Genomic DNA, 18994 nt, shown 5'->3' on the forward strand with positions numbered 1-18994 from the left:
ATCAAGTTGGCAGTTGACTATATGGCACCTTATTTGCACAGCTCCCCATGGAACACCCTAAATGAGATAGTCGGGTGGCAAGTCGCATGGAGTAATTCACGCCGGCCCCAAGCAAGTCAAGAGCTCAGCTGTCTTCCTTTGACCCTCATGCCTGCGAGGCCTCAGTGGGGCCTTCCCTACACCGCAAACACAGCCAGTTGTCAGATGCAAGTCTGGTGCTTGCGGTCGGCAACGATCGGTGGGGACCGGCCGTTCCCCTCGCCCGTTTCCCTTGTGCATTCGCCACGTCCTTGGCTCAGAAAGACCTTCTGCCAACTCGCGTCGGGTTGGAAAACGCACGGGGACACTCGCCACGGGCTGGGCCCAGCGGGCGGCGGGGGTCGGAGCGGGGCGGGTGCGGGCGGGCGACTCGGAACTCCGCGGTCGTCCCGCAGCTTCAGGCACCGGCCCCGCGAACGGCAGCTCCGAGCCCCCCGGCCGCCCGCGGACCCTGCCGGGCGGACAATGGGAGATCAAAGCGCGGGGGGGGAGGAGGAGGAGGATGGTGGTGCTGGGGGCGGCGGGAGCCGGGGCGGAGTGGTTACGTGTGGCGCTCTCTCTGCGCTCGATTAGTGTTCCTGGGGAGGGAGCGAGCGAGCGAGCCGGCCGGGGACAGCGGGGTGGGGGTGCGGGGCGCGCCGCCGTGTGCGCGCCCGCCCGGCCGCGTGTGCGCGCCCGGGTGTGTGTGAGCGCGCGTGTGTGCGTGCGTGCCCGCCCGGCGGGGTGCGCGAGGGGGAGAGCGCGAGGGCGAGCGGGGAGCGAGCGAGTTGCGCAGCTGCGGTGCGCACAGCCCCGCCGCCAGCAGCAGCAGCAGCAGCAGCAGCACCTCAACGGCACGGAGCGAGCGGAGCTGCTAGCTGCGCTGGAGAGAGACGCGCAGGGAGGAGGAGGAGGAGGAGGAGGAGGAGGAGGAGGAGGAGGAGGAGGAAGAAGAAAAAGAAGAAGAAGAAGAAGAAGAAGAAGAGGAGCAGGAGGAGGACAGGAGCAGCAGCAGGAGGAGGAGGAGGAGGAGGAGAGCGACGGAGAAGACGGGGGAGGAGGAGGGAGAAGAGGAGGCCACACGGACACCAACTGGAACAAAGTATTTCCAAACCAGCACCCAACTCCACCTTGTGAGGCTCCCAGCATGGCTTCCGAGGAACTCTACGAGGTAACAGCCCCCGGGCGTCCGCCCTGCCCCCGGCCCCGCCGGCCACCCCGCCCCGCCCGCGGCTGCGGGGGGACGCGGTGCTCCGATCTCCCCCGTCCGCCGGGCCCCGACCGCCGCCGGCCCCCCGCCCCGCTCCCCTCCCCGGTTCCGCCGGGGGAGGACGGAAATGTGAGCGAACGGAGGAGACGGCGAAGTGCTGCCCGTGGCCTGCGCTCCCCCCCCCCCCCCCCGCCCCGCGGCACGCAGCCGCCCGCACGGCACTTCGGCCCGGCGGCAGCGGGGAGGGAGCGCCCTGACAGCCCCCCGGGCAGCCCGCCGCGTCGCGCCGAGTTCTAGCCGTGCGCCGGGCGGGGGGGGGGGCTCGGCCCCGATCCGTCTCCGTCCCGGAGTCCCGTGCCACCATCGTGCGCCGCCGCCGTGCGAAACGCCGCGATGAGAACTCGGGGCGGTGCGAGGAGCGGGGCTCCGCACACCATCCCCCGCCCGCCGGCGTTGGGGGGCACGGGAGGGTGCGACTTCGAATTTCCTGTCCCGAGTGTGTCAATTTCACATCCTTGCCCTTAATTGAAAAGCATGATGGTCCTCTTGGATTTAACTTCCTTGTTTTTATTTTTGCAAGAAGTCATCCCTGGGAGCGAGATGAGGTTGTCGTTTTCTTGTCTTTCGGTTGAATAAATAGTCTTCCACCAAACAAGAATGCTTTTATCTGGTGGGTAATAGGCATCTCGGCAGTGCTCTATAAAAAATATTTATATCCATGGGCTGGAATGCTAAGGTCAAAGCAGCCGGCCGGCCTTCAGGACGCTTGACAGAAGGCGATAGCTTCCCGTGCTGGTGGTGCGCTCGTCTCCCACCGGTGGGATTGCATCCCTGTGTTGAGGTGGAAGGCTCCCCTTGAGAGATCGTGCTCTATGAGAGATGAGTGCTGAGTGGAGGTGCTGAACTGCTGGACAGGAAGACTGGAGGCCTATGTTTCCAAGGCAGATAGATCGTGGCTAATTGCTTTGGCAAGTTTCCCCACCCTCGTTGCATGGCTTAAGCCAGTCTTGAAGGGATGATCCCTGGAAGTAGGTGAGAAATTTAGAGACTGCTCTCCATAGAGGAAAATTGCCCCGGCTTTGCTTTGACTTCAGGAAAAGTTCTGTCAGGCTGGAAGAGTTGGGCCTTTAGACCGTGCTGTGGCCAGTACTTGAACATTGCATCTTTCTGGATTTGTTCAATGACCGACAATGGGTTGTCAGTTTTGACTGGCATCAGAATGACCAGAAAAACTGTTTGCTGGACACTGGGCTGAAGTTAACTGTGACCGCTGCTTATTTTTCTGCTTGGTTGACTTGTGTTGGAAGTGTTGGCTTGTCTGAAAGGTTCCAGTAGGCCGTTGACCGTGGTCATTCTTGCTAGGCAGGCTAGGTGCTCAGTTCCATGGGCAAAAGCCTGTATTTCAAAACACCTGAGGTGATAAACTGCTCCGTTTAATTTTAAAATCAGTCGCATTGTTTCACCGTGTAAGTGCAGGGTTTATTGGAGGTGCTAAAAGCGTTGATGCTTTTGGACTCACGTGTGGTCAAGCTGTCTCTTTTACAATCTCTTTTCTAAACTGCTGATCATTTTTGACAAATTTTATGCCGTAATGCGATTTACAGAAATCACGGGTGATTGAAATGTAGTGAATACTAACTTGGGAAGTACACAACTACAAGTTGACCTGAAATGTTGAACGTTATGTAACTTAAACCTTCTGTGAACTACCACGTATAAGTGACTGTTTCGTGGATATTTTCTTTGTAATTAGTGCAATACGGTATTCTTTTAGACTGGTTATTGAAGTCTACTGTAATTTGGTTTATCTCTTATTCTTTCTCTTGAGTCTTGATCACGTGTCTTGAACAACAACAACAAGAAGTGCATAATCTATTTGAGACTATTAGATTAAATACGAATGTTAACTACAGCTGATAGGTGTTGTGGTTCTTCCAAATTATGAGAGAAATCTTTGCGTAGCAATAAAGATGAAGGTAAGTACCTTTAAACATAATAATAAAAATTAAAGAAAAAAGAAAAAAGTAGTGGATTAGTTGTTGTTTGTGGGTTGATTTTTGCTTTGACTGCGGGTATAATCTCTGGAGAGGGGGAGCCTAACTGTAGGGCAGTGATTGGGAATTGAAGGATAGAAACATGGAAGAAGTGCTCTTGCTGGCTGAAGGGGTGGCTTTGTTGTGCTGACTGTACATCCTGCATGTTTGTTTCTCAGCTTTCTCAGGATTGTGGTAGTGATGACCATATATATATATATAATATATATATATTATATTATATTATATTTATTTATTTATTTATTGAGGGGGGAGATGATCTGAAGAAAACGTGAAGCTTGTATTGAAAAGCATTGAAGAGGCTGTCTTTTCTAGATGAAAAATGAAACACTCAGTAATCTTGCCAACCTCCATGGGTGAGGCTAAGAACATAGTTCTTCTGTTTGTAAGTTTGAGTTTTCAAGTGACAACATGTTGGTGAGGTGGACAGAGCTGGAGAAACTGGTGAACATGACAGCGAAGGGAAACTATAAGCAAAAGCGCTGTCTTCTTTTTTTTTGTTGTTGGTTTATTTATTCACTTTCTTTCCTTTTTCCCAAATTTTGTGTCAGAAGGCACATTTTAGGGCATCTTTCTTTATCCACGCCTTCTGTGTTTCTGTACTTTTTGAGAAGTCAGCAAGTGCTCGGTCTACTTTCTTGTACGCTGTGACAAGTTCACTTTACTGTCTGGATCCCCACCTGTTGCAAGGTTGTTGATTGTTCTCATCATCTTCCTTGGAGTACTTAGAAGTACAATCCCCACACCATGTAGGTGGTTCATCTGGAAAGCAGCTGCGGTTGTGCTGCCTCAGCAGTCATATCACTTGACCTTCTCTGACAGACCCTTGCTATCACATCTGGGATTAAAGTCAGCCTGAATTGTGGTTGGCATGAAGGATTTGTTTGATGAAATGTGGAAGTGATCCCAGGAAGGTACTTCCCAGGACAGCTGTGTATCAGCCAGCATGTCAAGAGCACCAGTGGTAGTACTTCAGTGCACAGTGGAAAAGCTGTGCTGAGTTTGGCAGAGTATCTTCTCAAATTCAATGATTTCTTTACTAACGGCAGAAGAAATATACTAAAATTCTTTGCCTGACAGAGATTATGGCTTACCATCTTTGCTCTAGATGTACGTACAGGGTGTATATGTACATGGTTCACTGGATTGATCCATTTGAGTGACTGTAGTTAGACCTGAGCTGCAATTGCTGTTTGGATGAAAACATTCCTTTCGGGCTTTACCAGGAAGCAAGCAAAGCAGTTTGTGTAAACTTGGCAAGTGTGTGTGTGCATTGGTGTTTTCTTCACTACATGTTTTACCTTGACATTGCCCATAAACCTAGCAGTTTAAGGTGACTTCATCGATATCCATTAAAATATCAAAGCTGAACATATTTAAGTCCTGTAGTCCTATTGCGATTATTTTTGTATTTTATAGAATGGGTGGACCTTTTGGTTTCTGTTTTCTCTTCTAATTTTCAAGTGTCTTGCTAAATGCATATGCATTTTTTTCACCCCAATGTCTTGTGTTCTCAAGGTGATGCTTCCCTTCAGGTGATGATTTGGTATTTTTGTTTTTATTTTTAGAGCTAAAGCCTTCAACATTAAATTCTACAGAGACAGTGAAATTACAAACTGAAACCCATCTCTGGTGCACCTGACCAAAGTCCCGTAGCCTTGCATTAGTGTGTAGGTCAAATCTGACCACCAAATAATAGCATGTTCTATGCAATAACGTATGCAACAGCGGTCACAAGTGAAAAATAAAACAGCTTCTGATACCGTGGGCTGTTCTTCAGCTACTGTGCTAATTTCTGAAATGGCAGAATATAGAAAACTGAAGGAGAAATGCTGTCACTTAGTTGAAAATTGGTTCCTGCATAGAAATTATCAATTTAAAGTTTGTATCAGAGCTCTAGTTACACTGTAGCCACGTCTTGTGAACTTCTGCTGGAAATTTAAAGCATTTGTTCTGCGTAAGTTGACATTAAGGTTGAATCTCCCATTGTCTACAGTCTGCAACTCATAATTTTCTTGTGGCTACTTGAATAAAAACTGATATTAACACAAAATTGATAATGCAGTTTTGGGCTCTAGCAATTGTTTTCCCATTAAAACGGGTTGTTGTTATTCAACCTGTTTTGCAGGAAGTTTGAAGTATCTTGGGACCGATCTTCTGCTTCTTGTTTCTTTTGTGCCAATTCCTAAGATGTTGGCTAAACATCAGTGACATTTCTTCATAAAGGGGATCTTACAGTTGATGTGCCGTGGTGACTGAATTGGTCAGGTTTTGTTTTGACAAAACGTTGCGTGGATGTTATTGCTTGTTTGGGTGAAGGAGACATTTGCTCAACTAAGCAAGTGCAAAGTGCTGCACTTGGAACAATCCTAGATATGAGTACAAACCTCAAGAACTCCTTGAGAGCGGCCCTGCAGAGAAGGACCTGGGGGTCCTGGAGGATGGAAAGCTGGGCGTGAGCCAGCAGTGTGCTTGCAGCCCATAAGGACAACGGTATCTTGGGTTGCATCAAAAGAGGGGCTGCCAGCAGGGAAAGGGAGGGGATTGTCCCTCTCTGCTCTGCCTTTGTGAGGTCTCAGCTGGAGTACTGTATGCAGGTTTGGGGCCACCAGCTCAGGAAGGATATGGAGCTGTTAGGGTGGGTACAGAGGAGAACCCTGAAGATGATCAAAGTATTGGAGCACCTCTCCAGTGAGCACAGGCTGAGAGAGCTGCACTTGTTCAGTCTGGAGAAGAAAAGGATCCTGGGAGACCTCATTGTGACCTTACAGTGTATATGGGAGGCTTATGAGAAGGACTGAAATACTTTTCCAAGAGAAGGGGCAATGGTTTTAAACTGGAGGATGGTAGATTTAGATTGAGTATAAGGAAGAAATTTTTTACATTGAGGGCAGTGAGACACTGCAGAAAAGTTTCAGGGAAGCTGTGGTTGCACCATCTCTTGAAGTGTTTAAGGCCAGGTTAGGTGGGAGTTGTGTCCTTGTCAGTGCTGGGGGAGTTGGAACTAGATGACCTTGAAGGTCCCTTCCAATCAAAACCATTCTGTGATGCTGAAAAAGAGTATAAACTGTATTTCTAACTTAGAAATGAGTTGAGGGTTAGCTTGATTCGCCTTTGGTCGATGTGACTCTTTTAAAATAGAGAGCTAATGAAAGAGAACCTTAAGAACGGGATCGCCACTTAACTCTTTTCCATGTCCCTTGCTACATTGTCCTTCACCACTTTAAGGTATTTCTTATCATCTGCCCCAGAGCTCTTGACAGATCCCAGGAGGCCTCAGTGCCTTCCCTTCCACTGCTGCCTTGGAAGCGCCCAAGCCCCAACTCTTTCAGTATGTCATGCCCTCTGCTGTGCTACTGGCCTGGCAGGACTGTAGTAGCTGTTTCTGTACTCCAAGAACTCAAAGGAGTTAAATTCTGCCCGTGACCTGTGTAGGACTGAAAATGATTCACAGAAAGTGAGTGTTTTTTTTGTTTTGTTTTTGTTGTTTTTTGTTGTTGTTGTTGTTAATATATGAGACTGTTTTGTACATGCACTTACATCTAGTGTGCATGTAAATTATGAAAACATTTTATTTCTTCATGTTTTGGTTCAGTCAAAGGTGTTGATGAATGTGGTACTGGTTACACTTAAAGAGTTACGGAACGATTACTTTCAGCTTACAAGTCTGTAATGTCACAGAAACTTGCTACCTGTGTGCCTACACTTGGTACCTCTCAAATGAGGAAAAATTATTGGACATAAAGAACTTAACGAGACACATCATAGCCTCTTGTTCTTCGGGAAGCCTGGCATAGCTGGAACAGCATCAGTGATGCAGTATTTCCCTTTTGACTTCTCAGTAGGTACAGCTTATTTATTCCTGACCACTTCAGCATGCTCTAGCCATGGGAAAAAAACAAGTTACTGACAGTTATGGTGTCATTTCTATTGGAAGTATTCCTTTCTTGCAAAGATTGTATTTGATACAAAGCTTTGGCAACCAGAATGACTTCTTAAATATGTGATAGCTGGATGTGCAGATCTGTTAGATATAACTGATAGGCAGATCTATAACGCCACTCATAAAGCACCATAATGAACTCCCAATCTGGTATCCCTGGATGATGTATTATTTTTGGTTATCTGATGGAAGTACATACATACTGTACTTGTAAAATGAAAAAGAGCACATAAGTCCAATTAAACTCTGTGCTTTTGAGGTTTGGGATGGCTGGATGACCTGTGATAGCATTACACATCAATAACTGCAGAATTGTCGGGGATTTTTTTGTTTATCTTTGAGTAAAATGATTTTAAGTGATTTTAGCTACTTTGCTAGCACTGGAATGTGTAATTAAACAACTATTTACTAAATATCAATTTACTATATATATATATTTGATAATGAAACAAAGTAATTACACTGGGTGTAATATGAGTCCTCAGTGAGGCTGCACAGTTTATGATCACATTGCACAAAATAAATAAGTACAGCTCTGATCAAATCTTGATCTTGACCACGTTTTGTCTGATGACGTGTTCGTTTCTCTCTTCTCTTCTCTTCTCTTCTCTTCTCTTCTCTTCTCTTCTCTTCTCTTCTCTTCTCTTCTCTTCTCTTCTCTTCTCTTCTCTTCTCTTCTCTTCTCTTCTCTTCTCTTCTCTTCTCTTCTCTTCTCTTCTCTTCTCTTCTCTTCTCTTCTCTTCTCTTCTCTTCTCTTCTCTTCTCTTCTCTTCTCTTCTCTTCTCTCTCCCCTTTCCCTTCCCCTTTCCCTTCCCCTTCCCCTTCCCCTTCCCCTTCCCCTTCCCCTTTCCCTTTCCCTTTCCCTTTCCCTTTCCCTTTCCCTTCCCCTTCCCCTTCCCCTTCCCCTTCCCCTTCCCCTTTCCCTTCCCTTCCCCTTCCCTTCCCCTTCCATTTTCCTTTTCCTTTTCCTTTTCCTTCTTCCTTTTCCTTTTCCTTTTCCTTTTCCTTTTCCTTTTCCTTTTCCTTTTCCTTCTTCCTTTTCCTTTTCCTTTTCCTTTTCCTTTTTCCTTTTCCTTTTTCCTTTTCCTTTTTCCTTTTCCTTTTCCTTTTCCTTTTCCTTTTCCTTTTCCTTTTCCTTTTCCTTTTCCTTTTCCTTTTCCTTTTCCTTTTCCTTTTCCTTTTCCTTTTTTCCTTTTCCTTTTTCCTTTTCCTTTTTCCTTTTCCTTTTTTCCTTTTCCTTTTTCCTTTTCCTTTTTCCTTTTCCTTTTTCCTTTTCCTTTTTCCTTTTCCTTTTCCTTTTCCTTTTCCTTTTCCTTTTCCTTTTCCTTTTCCTTTTTCCTTTTCCCTTTCCCTTTCCCTTTCCCTTTCCCTTTCCCTTTCCCCTTTCCTTTTTTCCTTCTTTTTTTTATTAGCAGGAAAAGATAAATGTATGTTTTAAGTGGCCTTACCGCATCTATAGTTGCACCTCTCCAAACTCTTACACCACCACAATTTCTGAGTGTTTCACAGCTTCTCAGTAATTTAAGTCTTATGTTTTGTTTTTAATATCAGAAAAAGTTTGGATGTACGTTTCACAAATATATGTGCAGGGGAAAACTGAGGTACATTTTTACTTGTTGAAATGAATATAACTCAACTGTAAAATTCTTCCCCAATACTGGTGTGATGGATGTTTTATTTAGTAGATATTTAAAAGCCTGTGGTTTTTGAAGTTCTTTCCATAAAACACAGTTATTACATGAAGCATCATCTGTATGTTGATTACACTTGAATGAAGATATACTACAGGTTCAAAATTATTCCAAGTATCTTCAGGAAAATTATCTGCACTATAGTCTGACTGGTTGCTGCCTCAGAGTTGCTAGTTCTGTTTGATTTTAGCACCTGACTTTCCTCGGCTGTACATATAAAATACAGCTTGTGCCAGCACAGTGTGACTCTTCGGTCATATTTTACTGGCTAGGTCATGTACAAGGTTAAAACTAACAGACCTGGAACTGTGTCTTGAAGAAATAATGAGAATGTAAGACTATACGCATCATCACAACAGATTTGCCCAGTTCAGCATCCTGATGCCTATCACTGGTCAGTAATTTCTAACAGTAGAAGGGAAAAATGGGAGACGTGGGACAGTGGTAATCATTGGGAGCTTTTGTGGTTGGTTTTGTTGAGGCCAAGAGAGATTTCAGCCACGTCTCTTAGAAGTTGGGCAGCGTAACCCAAGGTCTCCAGGTGTCTGAAACCATGTTGATACTCTGCACACATCAGTCAAGGGCTGCTGCAGACTCCAGGGAGGGCAGACACCCCTGAGGGAAGATCATTGCTTTGCGCATCCATCATTTCTGATGGTGTGAGTAGGACATGGGATAAGCAGGAGTACAGTATGGTTGCCAGATCTCTCACCTTCTGTGTCAAGCTAAATGTCTGTCCTCTTCCCTTCAGACTTCCTTTCTAAATGCACTTTGGATGTTGTTCAACTGGTAGAGTTTAAGCACAAGCCTTATCTGAGTCATAACCACTAAAAAATTGCTGTTTAGTAAGCAAAGTAGTAACTTGAACCTAAGGTTTCCAGAAGAGGTTATTATCACGTGGTCAGGCAAAACAGAAATACAAACTCTGGATAAAATCTAAAATCTTCGTCAGCCTTGTATATTCTAGATACACGAAAAGACCTTCATGAAGACTTGATATGCATAAGGTCTGTATCCCAAAATAAGGTCTAGATAACTGCTTTGTATGAACAGACTCCTAGTTTAGAAAGTTAGAGAGAGGAGTATAGTCATAGATAGAAACAAATTGTCATAACAAATTCCAGGAATTAATTTCATTATTTGTAATGAATAGTATTTTGTAAGTGTAAACGTAACAGATTTAGTGGAGTGTAATCCTTCTTAAATTTGGAAGATTTGTGGAAAACTCTTCCAAAAGAAGAAAAATCTGATTTTATTTAATTATTTTAGCTATATAGGCTTTTTGCCATACAGTAACTATTTGGTAGCCCTTAGATAGCTTTTCATGGTTACAGGGTTGAGATATGCTTGTTTTGGTCACAGATAATGAACAGATGTGATCTTTGATTAAAAGGACTTTCAAAGAACTAAGAAACACAAGGACAGTAAAAGCAACAATGTTTTTATCAGACTGAGAATTTTGAGCTTTTGTTCTTAGTGCACTTTTCTGTGGAATTTGACCATAAACATATTTATTTTGAACAAACGTACTTAACGCACACTATGGTCAGTTGAGTGAGCAGTTCTAGATAGAAGATTTCTAATGCTTTCTGAAGTATCATAGAATTATAGAATTACTCAGGTTGGAAAAGACCTCAGAGATCATCAAGTCCAACCTCAGACTAACCATAGTACCCTAACTCTAACAACCCTCTGCTAAGTCATATCTCTGAACACCTCTCACTGTAGATCCTCTTCCTGTGGAAGACTGGATTTCCATAGAAACAACTATCTACTGCCTTTTACAGCTGAAGAAATAACTATGGTGTCCTAACACTCATGAGGGCAATGGAAGTTTTAAATTAGTGAAGTTTTAGAGGAGTCAATCAATTTTCACTTGTGATACAGTAAGGTCAGAATATTCAAAGTTAAAATTTAAACTCATTGCACACCAAGCTGTTTATACTGTATGTACATTTCCAGAAGAGGTTAAAGCCCAGCTTACAAAATTCTTTTCAGATTTTCTTATTTTCGTTGTGTCGTTCATGTGCCTAGTACTTCCTGGTTTTGTTTCATTATACACAAAATTATGTATTGAGAGGTGAATATAAGGATTCTTGTATAATATCTATTTTATTTTAATTCAAAAGAAACATACATGAGCTAAAGTAATAAAGAAGTCTAGTACTAGTTTAATGGAGCATAATCTTTGGGAGGCATAATTTCCAGAGAAATATTAGATATATTTTTTACCCAGATCATCAAGAGATCACAGAATTGTAGGGATCTGAAAGAACCTGTAGAGATCTTCAAGTCCAACCTCCTGTTACGGCCAGTAGCAGCTTACAGTAGGTTGCATAGGAAAGTGTCCAGGCGGATCTTGAATATCTTTAGAGAAGGAGACTCCACAGCCTTTCTGGGCAGGCTGTTCCAGTGCTCCATCAATCACACAGTAAATGTGTTCTTCCTTAAGTTAGTATGGAACTTCCTGCATTCTAGTTTCTGCCAGTTTCCCCGTGTTCTATCACTGTATGCCACCAAAAAGAGTCTGCCCTCAACAATTTGACTCCTTCACTTTAGAAGGAGTCTTCTCCAGGCTGAACAGCCCCAGGTCTCTCAGCCTTTCCTCATGCAAGAGATGCTCCAGGCCCCTTATCATCTTTGTGGCCCTCTTCTGGACTCTAGGTCTAGGTCTTGCTGAATGACGACACAGCCTTTTGGTGTGTTATCTACTCCTCCCAGCTTTGTATCATCAAACTTGCTGAGGCTGCACTCTATCCCTTCATCCAGGTCATCGATGAAAGTGTTAAATAGGACCAGACCCAGTACCAACCTCTGGAGAATTCTAGCTACACCCCTCCAACTAAACTCTACCTTGCTGATCACAATTCCTTGAGCTCCACCAGACAACCAGTTCTTAATCCACTGTCTGCTCATCTATTGCACTCTTGCTAAGGTTCATTACAAGAATGTTCTGAGAGACTGTGAAATGCCTTGCTAAAGATAAGGTAGACAACATCCATTGCTCTCCCTACATTTATCCAGCTGCTGATGACATTGTTTCAGGCTACCAAATTGGTCAAGCGTAATTTCCCCTTGGTGAACCTATGCTGCCTACTCCTGATCAATTTCTTCCACTTGCTTGGAGATGACATCCAAAACAAGTTGCTCCATTGCCTTCCCATGGACAGCAGTGAGGCTGGCTGACCTATAGTTGCTCAGTTCCTCCTTGGCCTTTTTAAAGACTGGCGTGTCATTAGCTATCCTTCAGTCTTCAGGCAGCTCTCTGTTCTCCATGACTTTTCAAAGATGATAGAGAGTGGTTCAGCAATCACCTCTGTCAGCTCCATCAGCATGCTTGGTTGAAATTCATCAGGGTCCGTGGATTTATGTGCATTGATTTTGTATAAACAATATGTGGCCAGCTTCTTTTCAACTAAGGGGAAGTCAGTCTTCCTCCAGTTTCTAATTTTCCTCAGGGATCTGGGATTTCCTAGCGGCAGTCTTGGCAGTAAAGAGTAAGGCAAAGAAGGCATTCAGCATCTCCGCTTTCATTGTAGCCCCTGTTACCAGGGCACCCACATGGTAATGATCAATAACAACAAATAATTTTTCCCAGGTGCTGATGACAAATGAAATACCTTCGTGTTTTGAAAGTTCCATAAACACTTCAGATCCTATTTAATTCTTGTTGCAGGCATCTCGTATCAGGGTAGCTGCTTAACTGATTTGTTTTTTTTCTTTCCACCATATTATACTCATCAAATCCCCTGAAATTTGTGCTTATTTATTGAAACTGCTCAGCACTAAAATATTACCTTCTGAATTAGAAATAAATTGTTTTATCTAAGGATACTTCTTTGAGATGTGGCACTGTAAAAATGTTAAATCATGGAAGACAGCATACCTGTCTTAATTGTATGCAAACAGTGCCATGCTTCTGTACGTTGTTATCAGTGAAGGCTAAATAGCAGGGTTGATTGTATTTTATTGGATTATTATTTTTTTTTTTAAGCTTATCAAGGTACATCTTGTTTTTAAAACCATCTATTTATAAGTATCAGTGTCAATTGTAAGTTAAATTTTACTTGTTCAGCATTTCACCTATTTCAAGGCATGTTGAATGAGATGGTGTTTTAGAAGTTCTCTCTGGTGGCATTAGTGACAAAACATGGATTCTGTGAGAGGACAGAGTTATAGTAGGTCGTTATATTGTTTCTGTTCCCTTGAATATTCCAGCTTGATCCATGTGCAGTAACAGATGAAACATTTTTACTGCTGATCATTTATACCTACTCCTATGTTTTTTGCCTCTGATCACTCAGATGAAATTACTTATGTTCCTGTTTTCATACCTTCAGATACTGAAGAGCGATGAATGGTGGACAGTTGTTGGTTAAATTGCAGTTAAATCAGTGTGAGATACAATTTATCTTCAACATAAGTGAGGACTTTTTATTTATACTTTACTGTCATTGGTCACTAAAATGTGAAGTTTCTGTCTTTATTACTGTCTGTTGTTTGAGCACATTCAATATTAATTGAATTATTCAACATTAAAGTCATTACTCAAGTAATTACAACCAGGTTTATTCTAAAGAATGTTGTCAACTGTACTTGAACATATACATCTCTAATCAAAACTATTAAATGCAACAAAACCAAGTCCTCGCATGCATACAAAATAATTTCCTCCATTATGGCATTATTATTGGCAAGTAAAAAAATGTCTTTTGGCTTATTTGTTTGTTCTTGATGAGCATTTTTATAAATAGCGGGGATTCATTACAAGAATTATTCTAATGTGTATATATGTGTGAGTCTGTGTGTCTTTGCATTTCCATTAGTAAAATAATGCTTTATATGGCTCTAATTTTATTTTTCTTCTTCATTCTTGTTTTAAGAAGCTTGGATTAAGATGTGAATAGTGATGATTAAAGTTGGGGAAGAGATTTTAGATGTTTATATGCTAAATCAAGCCTTAAAGTATACAGAGACGTAACATTTACGATAAGTGGAAGAAGAAAGTCATGGCTGGACTGTGAAACCATGTGATAACTTTTATATTCTGCTTTTCACTAAGCAAATGCTCTCTATCCATTAACTTGTCCCTTTTGTCAAATGTTTGAGCTCTGCCTTCCCAGCCTCTACCCAATAGATGTTTCTCTCATTTTTAGTCAAACCACAAGATATAGCTTCTTCCATCTGACTTATTCGAAAAGTACAATTCCAGAGTGGAATCATTTCTCTACTGATTGTGTAGTAAGGATGATTTTTATTTTTCTGAGCAAGTGACTGGACCTTTGTTATGGAGTGAAAGAAAGACATTCTGCTACAACTGCCTTACCATTTGTAGAAGCTGGCAAATGGGTAGGCAGGGGCTGTAGGGGGGAAGTGTTGGATCTCATCATTAGGATACCTGAATGCTGCATCGAAAAATGTAATTCTTTCTTTCCCTCTGTCACAGCTAATGTACCACTGAGCAAATCAGTCAGCCTGAGTATTTCAGAGGTGATTGCTAATTGTTCTTCTCATACTTGAGCCAAAATAGGAGCAGCATAAAGGTGTCGTTTGTTTTTATGTTTTTTCTAAAGTAAATATGGTCAGAACATCTTAGAATAAAATAATCGAATTGAATCTTACAGAGACAAGCTATACTGAAAGTACAAGTCACAAACGAATCTCTCTCACTTATATGCTTTATTTATTTATTTACGTGGGGCTAGCTGGAGAGGTATTCAGCTAGCATGCAATATCATCTTTGACATTCTCTGTAAAAAGTGACAAGAGTCATCCAGCCATTCAGACCTTTCCAATAAATTTCTCTAGAAGGTCATCAGAATAGAAACTTTATCTCCTTTCTCTACAAAGAGGTATAGAAAGGCTAGTCCGGTTCATTTAGTCAGTTCTGGTAGATATGCTTAAATTGCAACATGCTAAGCACTGTCCTTTTCTCCCCCTACAGTCTTCTGAACCTACTGCAGGATAGTACTCAACTTCTTCATTACAGGCCTTCCCTTGGGACTGTAAACTGTGTTAGTAGGTGAATGTTGTTAAGGGATTGTGCCATTGAAGCTGGGTTTAGGCACAGCAATGAGCTATTGTGGTATAAAGCAAAGTGGTTTACAGTTATCTGTGTGGTAGATCAAATTGTGTTTTTAAACCATAATTTTACTTCTAAAGTTACCATAACTTTACTTTTTTTACCTTAAATCTCTGAAGGATTTTGGGTGGCAGCACATTATAATTGACTTCAGCAGCTCCTTCCTCAGACACCTCATCTATTTCTTCCATTGAACCACAATGGAAGCTCAGCCATTTGTTAAAAGGGTTGAAAAATTAACCTGGTTCAATTAAACAACAAAAAAACTTATCTCCAAAAGTGTTAATTTGGTTGGAACCGTTCCTCTGTGTGTTTCAGTGAGTAGTTGTGAATATCTGCTGGTATGACAAAACGTGTCCAAGGTTTGTACAGCCATGTAGTGTACACAGAACAGCCTCAGTGAAAGCATCCAGAGAATGAGGGAGGAAATCCTGACAACATTTGTGTTGGTTGTTGCATATGCCGTGGGGTCAAAGGGAGGTAGGAGAAGAAACTGGGTAGATATTGGGGTTGGTTGCAGCAGTGATCAGTTAAAAAGCATCTGTCAAATAGTGTATCACATTTTAAGCTGGGCTAATTCTGTGTGCTGCCTTGTGGTATGGCTACAGGGCTTCCATGTCTTGTGCTGGCTCTGGAACAGGGTCCACATCCCTTGAAGGCGCTAGGAGGGCCAGAAGCTGCAGGCAGGGGATAGAGCAGGCAGTGAGACAAAGAAACTGTGCTAGGTCATCATGTCAGAGGACAAACCTGTTCTGCACCATGTAGTTTTGGGCTACTTACTCTTCTGTTTTGATGCAACATGGTAAACTCCTACTTGCAACAGTTTGGGATTACAGTTAATTCACAGTCATATAATAGAATCACAGAATGGCTTGGGTTCAAAGAGACCTTAAAGCCTATCCAACTCCAACCCCATGCTGTGGGCAGGGCTGGCACCACAAGCTCAGCTGCCCAGGGCCCATCCAACCTGGCCTTGATCCTCCAGGGATGGGGCATCACAGCTTCTCTGGGCAGCTGTGCCAGTGCCTCACTGCCCTTTACAAAGATAATTTCCTCATAACATCTCACCTAAATCTTCCTTCTTTTAGTTTAAAGCCATTCCCCCTTGTCTTACTGCTATCAGACCATGTAAGAAGCTGATTTCCCTCCTGCTTATAAGCTTCCTTTAATTATTGGAAGGCTGCTCTCAGTCTTGCACAGGTACTACTTACTAACATTTTCCTAAATTTTACACTAAACGCTGCAGTTAGGAAGTGTGATGAATTTTTTTCATTACTTTTTAGTGCTCAACACAAGTGATAAAACTCTTGCAGCCATGCAAGGCTGCTTGTTTGTTTGTTTGTTTTTTGCCTGTCCACTTGGATCATATTATACTTTTGCTGAGATGCAAAATTGTTGTTGTGCAAACCCAAACTAAGACTGTGGGAGGCATAAAATGAAATTCAGAGTATAATTTAATTTTTTAAGTGATGTTTTATTTTAGTTATACACTAAATGGGCAGCGGGCAGGAACTTGGATAGGACAGCATGTCTTTTAGTAGTTGAGCTCATTTTATACTTTATTTCTTTGAAAATGCTGCGTTTAATAAATATTATATTTAGTCTCTCCATTGGAATTAAAGTTCAAAGTATGGGGGCCATCAATAGCTTTTGAGTAGGAAAACTTGTGCTTTTGTGACTTTTGGTTTCAGTTTTACAGGCAGGAGCAAATTATTTTCACTTTAAATGTGAAGGTGGGAAAACTGATAAGGAAAGTAAGCCATGTTGCTCTTCAGTTCATTCCAAAATATAAATAAGAGCTGGTAGGAAAGAATAATAGTTAATATTAAAGACTATAATGCTAGTGCTTTATCATTGAAGGTGTTCATAACAGAGTGAGAATTTATAAAGCAACTGAGTAGTTTAAGTGCCCCCAGTCCAATGTTCTCAGTTCAGTGTGTTGTTAGGCCCATATTTTGTTCATATTAAGCAAAAATGTTCTGCCATTTACTTAAGTGTAGCTCATAATTAATTATGAAATTAATTTTAGGTTGAACATGATGATAAGAAGCCTAGATTATGTATTCAGTATTGTAAAGACAATTGTATGTACTTATTAAAATCTAGTCTACATTTGTATGCAATTTCAAAACATCATAAAATAAATTGATTAAAATATTATTTTAGAGGCATAGCACTCAAAAATTAGGATTGGATGAAAGTATATTTGGATGACTCACTGTTTTAACAGGTGCACACAGCAATGAGTTTAAAACCTATACTTGCGTTTGAAACCAGAACAGTTTAATGACATTGCCAACCACTGGCATTGATTTTTGGTTTAAATAATATATACATATATATCATTAAATAAATAATTTGAAAGCACAGAACAAGATTACACTCAGAAAAAACTATATTCTCTTGATCGCCATCTGGAAACTCAATCCAATATATTCAAACTGGTTTACTTGCCAACAAAGTATTAAAAAAAAATACACCCAAACACTTCAGACTACTTATGTGAAAATGACCAAGTCGAACAGACTTCCACTGTGCCAGTTTTTATTGAGTGCCACGCTTCATTAAGAGTAAGATCGAATTATGAAATCGGGCCTTTCTCATTGCCCTTCCCACCTTTTCTTTTATGGTTCCATTCTGGCATTATTGTAGGAGCCAGACTTGCCTAGGCACTTGTTCTTTTATATATATGTTTTCACTGAATTCTGTGTCTAATTCTTTGCAAGGTAATGACAACTAAACAAGTTGGATTCTTAGGAACAGAAAATTGCCTCTGAAATTTCTGTAAGTTCTAAACATTTTTTAATAGACATGAGGGTCAGTGTTCCTAAGGTTCATAACATCCGGTGCTACTTTTATTTTTAACGTATTATTTTGGTCAAGGCTTGGAAGACATCACTGATTATTTTGGTTTTTCTCTTTAATTTTTCCAAAATATAATCTGAATCAAAGTTATCATAACTAAAAAGGACTGTGGACATGAGAAAGGGTCTTGGACTTTTTCTTACTGTATAATAGCTCTTTCATATTTTAGTATTTGTGAGATATGTTAGGGTGATTTGTGCTGTTGTATTTCCGCAGTAATATCAGGAATGTATACGCGAATATATATATATATATATACTCTGTTTTATGGGAAATGCTAAGTGTGGAAAATAATATTGGAGTTGCTGTTTGCTTAGAAATAACTGATGATACAGAAATCAAGGAAATGTTTTTTATTGGGCAAGTACTCCGGCTAGATGAGTAACTTGCTCTAAGATTTTCATTTGGAACACTTATTTCAAGAGGAATCTTTCTTTAAGTGTCTGCAGAGAAAATATACATTGCTATTTCAGCGTGATTATAGTAGGTGATCATTAACAAAACCTTCCTAGACTTCATAATGTCTTCAGGTCTTTTGTCACGTTTTCCTGAGAATGAAAAATTATTCTCTGTAAAATCTTAGTTTTCTGAAAAAAATTAACTGAGATTTAAGCTCTCCTAACTTTCACCAGGACAATCAGCACTGGGAGCTCCTGTATATTTAAATCAGTTCTATTTGGTGTAGTGCTTGCCGACAATATTTACTCTTTTATTTTTCTTCAACAGGATGATTTCCTAAAAATAATTTAACAGAGATTTTACTGAAAATATAAAGAAAACTGGTTTGTCTGAAAGTTACAGCATTTATAAAATAAAAATTACCCAGGGGGTTTGTAATTCTTACAATGCAAATTCAAAACAGACAGACAGGAAGCTGTCATAACATAATGAGACAGAGGTGAGCTTTCTGTCAGTGGGGCTAAGAACGATATTATCTTCCTTATTAAGAGCAAAACAATGCTAGTAATGGCGTTAGTCTACTAGATAGGGACAGTAATAGTAAAGAAAAGAAAAATAATGCAAAAAAATTATCCTATGTTAGAAACATAGGAGATCCAATTGTGAATCTAAACACTAATTCTTTGGGCAGGTTCTGGCTGTTGTATTCAAAAATGGCAACAGTTTACAAAA

General features: G+C 41.5%; 1 protein-coding gene across 1 annotated transcript in view; it reads left to right on the forward strand.

Moving 5' to 3' along the window:
- The first annotated feature begins 654 nt into the window (after positions 1-654).
- The window catches only part of CDYL (chromodomain Y like), a 109284-nt gene continuing 90944 nt past the window's right edge, over positions 655-18994 (forward strand). Inside the window, exon 1 of the mRNA XM_072330169.1 lies at positions 655-1189. Coding sequence (XP_072186270.1) covers positions 1166-1189 — 24 coding nt within the window. The 5' untranslated portion in view covers positions 655-1165. The remainder of the gene's footprint in view (positions 1190-18994) is intronic.

The sequence above is a fragment of the Excalfactoria chinensis genome, chromosome 2, assembly GCF_039878825.1.
Source record: "Excalfactoria chinensis isolate bCotChi1 chromosome 2, bCotChi1.hap2, whole genome shotgun sequence".
Taxonomy (NCBI): domain Eukaryota; kingdom Metazoa; phylum Chordata; class Aves; order Galliformes; family Phasianidae; genus Excalfactoria; species Excalfactoria chinensis.